Here is a 7,032-nt window from a genome sequence, read left to right on the forward strand (position 1 = left end):
TTAAGATTGTTAATCTTGAATTGTAAATTTTAACTTATTTCTCCAGTTTAAACCAAATAATACTTTCACAGTATGTCGACATGTCGACAGAGCTAGGCACTCAAGGAACTGAAGAGTCCAAATCTAGGTCAAAGCAATAAATTTTCAAAGAATACATCTTTTACTGAGAAAAAAGGAAAAAACCGCCCCCACCTAGTTGAAGGACACATGTATTTATTATTTTCACTCACAACATCAAGTTAATAACTACTTATTTTACTTTAGAATAATTTAAATTCTTGTTTCAAATTGCATGAACAAAATTTCTGATCTGATAATGAATTTTATTAAGATGTCTGACTGTTCCTTTGTTAATGATGGAAGTGTGATATTGAGAAAATGATACATTTCTTTGAAATAATTTTCCTTATTCCTCTTAAGTAATGATAGAATTGTCTGAAGGTGTTATGATTTGTGGGTCATTGGTAATGCTTCCTGTGGAGTCTTGAATTATTGTGATGAGGGTTTTTTCCATATCATGTTTAAATTGATTAGCTAAATATTTGCCAGATTTATCATTATCTTCATAATGGTTATATTGTAGTCTTTGTAGGATAACTTGTGTCTTTTTACTAATAATGTTATCAAGTTAATTTTTAGTGCCTCTAATTTTCTTCAATGTTTGTGCTATTGGGGTAGTTGCATATGAATTGTATAATTGTTTTAGTTTGTCTTCCAGGTAATTTTCTAAGTTTTGTTCACTTTTCGTTTTGAATGAGTATGAAATTATTTTCCTTCTTGTTACTGTTTTGGCTGTTTCCCAGATGAGAGATAGAGATGTGTTTATTATTTCATTTGTTTCCATTAAAATGACCAGTGTTTCCTAAAGTATTAATTAAATTGTCTTGGCAGTTGTCTTGCATTAGAAATGTGTTGAATCGCCATCTTTGGCTTGCTTTTGTTTCAGTTTTCTTGTGTAATATAAAACTGATGAGGGCATGATCGGATATGATAATTGGATGAATGGTTGGGTTGGAAATATCTGTTATGGAAGAGTTACTGGTAAGAAGTATATACACCACACACACACACACACACACACACACACACACACACACACACACGTGTGCACACGCAGACACATGCATATACATGCATATACACACTTATCCATATATACATACATACCTATTCCTAACCCTACACTCATACATACACACTTGTACACTCACACACATATTTAAATTTTTCTAAATTACTGGGGAGAGAGCAAAATAATAAACAAACAAATCAGAAGAAAACCTTTTGGGGGGACCTAACGTACATGTAAAAAGAGAGAGGAAGAGAAGGAAGAGTAAAAATAAAATACAGCAAAATAATGTAGTTGTAATGACAGACATTAATTGTCTGACAGAAAATAAAACATAATATTAATGAAAATAGAAAACAATAATGAAAAAAAATCTGACTTATTTATACAGTGTATCACAAAAATGAGTACACCCCTCACATTTCTGAAGATATTTAAGTATATCTTTTCATGGGACAACACTGACAAAATGACACTTTGACACAATGAAAAGCAGTCTGTGTGCATCTCATATAACAGTGTAAATTTATTCTTCCCTCAAAATAACTCTATATACAGCCATTAATGTCTAAACCGCTGGCAACAAAAGTGAGTACACCCCGAAGAGACTACATCCCTAAATGTCCAAACTGAGCACTGCTTGTCATTTTCCCTCCAAAATGTCATGTGACTAGTTAGTGTTACCAGGTTTAAGGTGTATGTAGGGAGCAGGTGTGTTCAGTTTTGTAGTACAGCTCTCACACGCTCTCATACTGATCACTGAAAGTTCCAACATGGCACCTCTTCGCAAAGAACTCTCTGAGGATCTTAAAAGATTAATTGTTGCGCCATATGAAGATGGCCAAGGCTATAGGTCAGGAGGATTGCTAACACCCTGAAACTGAGCTGCAGCACAGTGGCCAAGATCATCCAACATTTTTAGCTGGGTTCACTCAGAACAGACCTCACGTTGGTCATATAAAGACACTCAGTGCACATCCAAATGCTGTCTTTGAAAATAGGTACATTGCATTGCTGCAGAGATTAAAGAGGTGGAGGGTCAGCCTGTCGGTGCGACCATACACCGCACACTACTTCAGCTTGGTCTACATGGCTATCACTCCAGAAGGAAGCCTCTTCTGAAGTCTGCACACAAGAAAGTCCGCAAACAGCAAACTGTTTGCGGACTTTGTTCACATGTCCTTTGTTCACATGTCAACAAAGGACATGGATTGCTGGATCCAGGTCCTATGGTCTGATGAGACCAAGATTAATTTGTTTTGTTCAGATGGTCTCCAGCATGTGTGGCAGCTGTCAGGTGAGGAGTACAAAGATAAGTGTGTGATGCCTACAGTCAAGCGTGTTGGTGGGAATGCCATGGTCTGGGACTGCAGGAGTGCAGCAGGTGTTGGGTAGTTATATTTCAGGAACTCCAATATGTACTGTGAAATACTGAAGCAGAGCCTGATCCCCTCCCTCCAGAAACTGGATCAAAGGGCAGTTTTCCAGCATGACAATGACCCCAAATACACATCTAAGACAACCACTGCTTATCTGAAGAGGCTGCAGGTAAAGGTGATGGACTCCATGTCTCCAGACCTAAACCCAAAAGAGCATCATTGGGGCATCCTCAAGTGGAAGGTGGAAAAGCGCAAAGTCTTGAATGTCTGCCAGCTCTGTGATGTTGTAATGGAAGAGTGGAAAAGCATTCCAGTGGCAATCTGTGAAGCTCTAGTGAACTCCATGCCCAGGAGAGTTAAGGTAGTTTCGGTAAATAATGGTGGCTACGCAAAATATTGACACTTAAGGAACTTTCACCAAGTGTAAGTGAGTGTACTCACTTTTGTTGCCGGCAGTTTAAACACTAATGGCTGCATATGGAGTTATTTTGAGGGAAGAATAAATTTACACTGTTATATAAGTTGCACCCAGACTACTTTTCAATGTGTCAAAGTGTCATTTTGTCAGTGTTGTCCCATGAAAAGTTATTCTTAAATATCTGCAGAAATGTGAGGGGTGTACTCACTTTTGTGATACACTGTACATGAGGGTTTTAAAACAAAGTAATAGAATTACCAAAGAAAACAAGAAAAAAGAAAGAAAAAATAAATAAAGTCAATAATGATAATGTTGTGGATAAAAATACAAACCAAGCAGGTATGTATTTACATGCCCCAAAAATAAATAAAAATAAAAAAATAAAATCTTAGTGATGATGATAGCTGTAAAATAGTGTAAAACTGACAATGATTATTATATTAATAAAATAATAATTTACATATTAAAACAAATAATAATAATATTGATGACAACAGTTCTGATAATAAATCTGTTGTATTGAGTCCTTCAATATTAATAATAAAATACGGCAAAAACTCACATATGCACAGAGAAATATACGCTCATCCCCATTCTGCCCCAAGCATGTAATCAGCACAAAATGCAACAGAAAAGCAATTAACAAGAACCTTATTTTAAACACTTAATTCAGCTCAGATAATGAAACGGTCTCCCTTTGATTTCCAAAAATCCAAAAATTGATGGAACAAAACAACTTGTTCTCTTGAGGAAGGTGTCGAGGGTTGGCTGGCGACCCAGCTTGAGGTTCTCAGCAGAACCTGTGGTACTTTTGGTTGGAAACACAGAGGAAAGTATCTTTCTGGTCAAGGAATGGAGAGGCTGCCAAAGCAGGCAGACGCGTCAAGAGCCTTATCTTGTCTCTATGGGAACGCACAAAGGCGGGGTACTCAGAACGCTTTCTCGAAGTTCTACAGTGAACACTTTGAAGGTTTTGAAATAAATCTGCTTCCTGGCAAGCAGGTTAGAAGAAAAAGGTTCGCAGTTCTTGTGTCTCAGTTGGAGGTTGACTCCAAAGGCCTCCTGGGATCCAGGCCTTGCTTTTGTATTGGGAATCAGTTCTTATCTGATCCGCTCCGAGTTTTATTGCAGGGAGTTTGACAGTGACGTCTCTAACACAAAGAATCTGATGTCTCCAGCAGTGGTGTCTCCAGTACAAGAAATGTTTAGAAATAAGATCTGATCAGTTTTTGAATTAAGATGGATTACAATAATTAGTTGAAAATAGATTTATTAACAATATGTAAGTGGTATAAAAATCTCTAAAATGAAATAAAGAAAGAAATAAGAAAAGTAAATGTATGAAAAACGTTTAACATGAAATAAATGAAACAATAGAAATCATGAAATAATCATTTTGGTTCATTTGTTGGAACATTAAACAATTTTATGGGGCAATTTATTTCATTCTCTATCTATTCTTGATTTTTGCAGAATTTGTCCCACTCTGGATTCACAGGACAGGCCAAAACTTATTCTAAGTAGTTCTGAAACTCAATTAGCAACTCTAGTTTACTTATACTTAAATGTATTTGAACTCACACAATTTGTGTGTGAAACTCAGTAATTTTGGTTAAATGATTGTTATTCCATGCATTAACCTTTTGTGTGTGTGTGTGTGTGTGTCTGTCCTGTAGGATGAGTTCCATCCATTCATTGAGGCTCTGCTGCCCCAGGTTCGTGCCTTCGCTTATACATGGTTTAACCTTCAGGCCAGAAAGAGGAAGTACTTCAAAAAACATGAGAAGAGGATGACTAAAGAAGAAGAGAGAGCTGTTAAAGATGAATTACTGGGAGAAAAAGCAGAGGTAGATTTTTTAAATAATGCTGTGCAGCTAGTTATCAACTAAAGTGCTGATTTCATGAACTGAGATTTCTGTTTCTGTATCATTCTGCTACTAGGTGAAACAAAAGTGGGCTAGCCGACTTTTGGCGAAACTAAGAAAAGACATCAGACCTGAATGCAGAGAGGACTTTGTCTTGTCAATCACTGGGAAGAAGGCTGCATGTTGTGTCTTGTCAAATCCTGACCAGAAAGGCAAAATGAGACGAATAGACTGTCTCAGACAAGCTGACAAGGTAAATCGATAGATAAGTAGATATTTTCTGCTAAAGAGAGTTATTAGCAGAAAATAATCACGTTTTCTGCTAGTTATCAGTTATTAGTTTTAAGTTATTTTCACAGTGTATATTCTTGTTAGGAATGATTGAACATAATAGATGAACCAAACTTGTTAATGCCAACTCACAACGGATCAAATGAACACACATTGAAAGCATCAGTATTTTGGCCAATTGCAGTTATTCCTTTAAACCAGCAGGTGGCATAGCCCAGCAGGAGATGCAAATAAATTAGTACACTAAAGTGAATCTTCTATACCTATATATATAGATAAATATAAAATTCCCTTCTCACCCTCTGCTGAATGGTCTCTCTCTCTCTCTCATCCTCTGAGCTCAGGTAATCTACCAGAGACCTGGGAGCTTGACGTGTAAAGTTTATATCAACATAGAAATCTGAGTTTTATAGTACTACTGGCAAGGTGTGCTGTGGTGGTGCAGGGGTTAAACACAACCCATTTATGGAGCCTCTAGTTTTCAATGTGGCTGTCATGGGTTCGCTTCCCGGTCCTCCTCTTCTCTCATTACCCACTTTTTTTTGTCAATTTACTACCAAATAAAAGCCACTAGAACAATTAAAACCTTTTTTTTCAGAAACTACTGGCCATCAATAATCCCCAAATTTATTTTAAAAGACATGCCACTTGAATCTACAAAACACCAGCACCAGTTGCAGTATGTAATCTACTTTTATTTCAAAATAACATCAAACAGCACTGACAACAATATACAACAAAGGTCATACATTCATGGTACTTTGCATTGAAGGTGAAGTGTGCTTTTAAAGTTCGTTGAAAGAGGCCATGGATGGTCTTGTGATCACTGATGGTGAAGTGTCTTTGGTGCTGCTCTTGTTTTCACCAACATGAAGGAGGAAGACTTCCAGCCTGGAAGGAAAAACAGGATATATAGCAGAAACATTAGGATAATAAATAAATATTTTAAAAAGAAGTGTGAACAAAACTAATCAGACTCACCTCTGTGTGTCACCATCATATTCATTCAAATTACTCTGCCCACCCGGTTTACAAGATAAAGCATAAAAAAGTCAGAAATAATTACTAAAGAAATTAGTCAGCTTATAGAAAACATCTGGACAGCATTAAAAGTCGTGCCAACCTGTCTGAATGTGTTGGAGTCATCATAACAGGCTTCAGTCACCAACATGACACACTAACAAAGAAAAACAATTTTGGCAGTTTTTAGATGTGCCACAGGTACAAAACACCAAAGTCAAATGGCTCAATTGCCTCCTCACTGTGTAGATATGTTCTCCAGAGTCCTGCTAATCACCTAATTATTGTATTCAGGTGTGGTGCTGAATGGCACATCTAAATGTTGCAGGACAGTGGCCCTCCAGGACTGGAGTTTGACACCTGTGGCATAGATCAAGCCAACGGTCCAGCACAGCCACTCCCCCATTTTGCAGTCTACAGCCAAAAACTTAAAGAAAACGACCTCCGCAGCTAAATAATGTTAACTCAAATGGCCTCCAGATTTTCCTGACAGTTTTAATGTTCGGTTAAGATAATAAACAGTCATATATACCGTGATATCCAAACAAATAAACGTACGTTAAGCGAACTATGTATATGAATCGATACTCTTGTGTAAACGGAAGAATAATGCCTCCATAAAAAATAGTCAAAAAAAATGATCATTTTAACATGGAACTTACCTTGTTATAATAAGCTCCAGATAAGACGCCATTCTGCTGCCTCCGCTCCTCATGCAAACATGTGACGCAGTAGTGGGCCTAAATAATAAAGCTCATGATAATTTAACTTTACAACATGGACATGCCCGCAACAGCGGCGCTAACAAGTTTCATCACCACAGAGAGCGACTATGTCATTTTGAAGTCCATCTGACATGAAGTACAACAAACCAAGAGAAGAACAGAAACATCCGGCTACTGGTCACTAATGATGAAACAACACAAATTCAAAACATGTTAACATAGTTTGTAGAAATGCTCTAGCTAGTTTGCCATTTGTTGCCAAGTG

The 7,032-nt window shown here is 37.1% G+C and overlaps 1 protein-coding gene across 1 annotated transcript in view; it reads left to right on the forward strand.

Moving 5' to 3' along the window:
* The first annotated feature begins 2,485 nt into the window (after positions 1–2,485).
* nfic (nuclear factor I/C) overlaps positions 2,486–7,032 on the forward strand; it is a 44,865-nt gene continuing 40,318 nt past the window's right edge. Inside the window, exons 1-3 of the mRNA XM_015020063.1 lie at positions 2,486–2,809; positions 4,543–4,713; positions 4,808–4,984. Of these exons, the coding sequence (XP_014875549.1) occupies positions 2,486–2,809; positions 4,543–4,713; positions 4,808–4,984 (672 nt within the window). The remainder of the gene's footprint in view (positions 2,810–4,542; positions 4,714–4,807; positions 4,985–7,032) is intronic.

The sequence above is a fragment of the Poecilia latipinna genome, unplaced genomic scaffold (assembly GCF_001443285.1).
Source record: "Poecilia latipinna isolate Pla-1442-1.1 unplaced genomic scaffold, P_latipinna-1.0 Scaffold2528, whole genome shotgun sequence".
In the NCBI taxonomy this organism is placed as follows: Eukaryota; Metazoa; Chordata; class Actinopteri; order Cyprinodontiformes; family Poeciliidae; genus Poecilia; species Poecilia latipinna.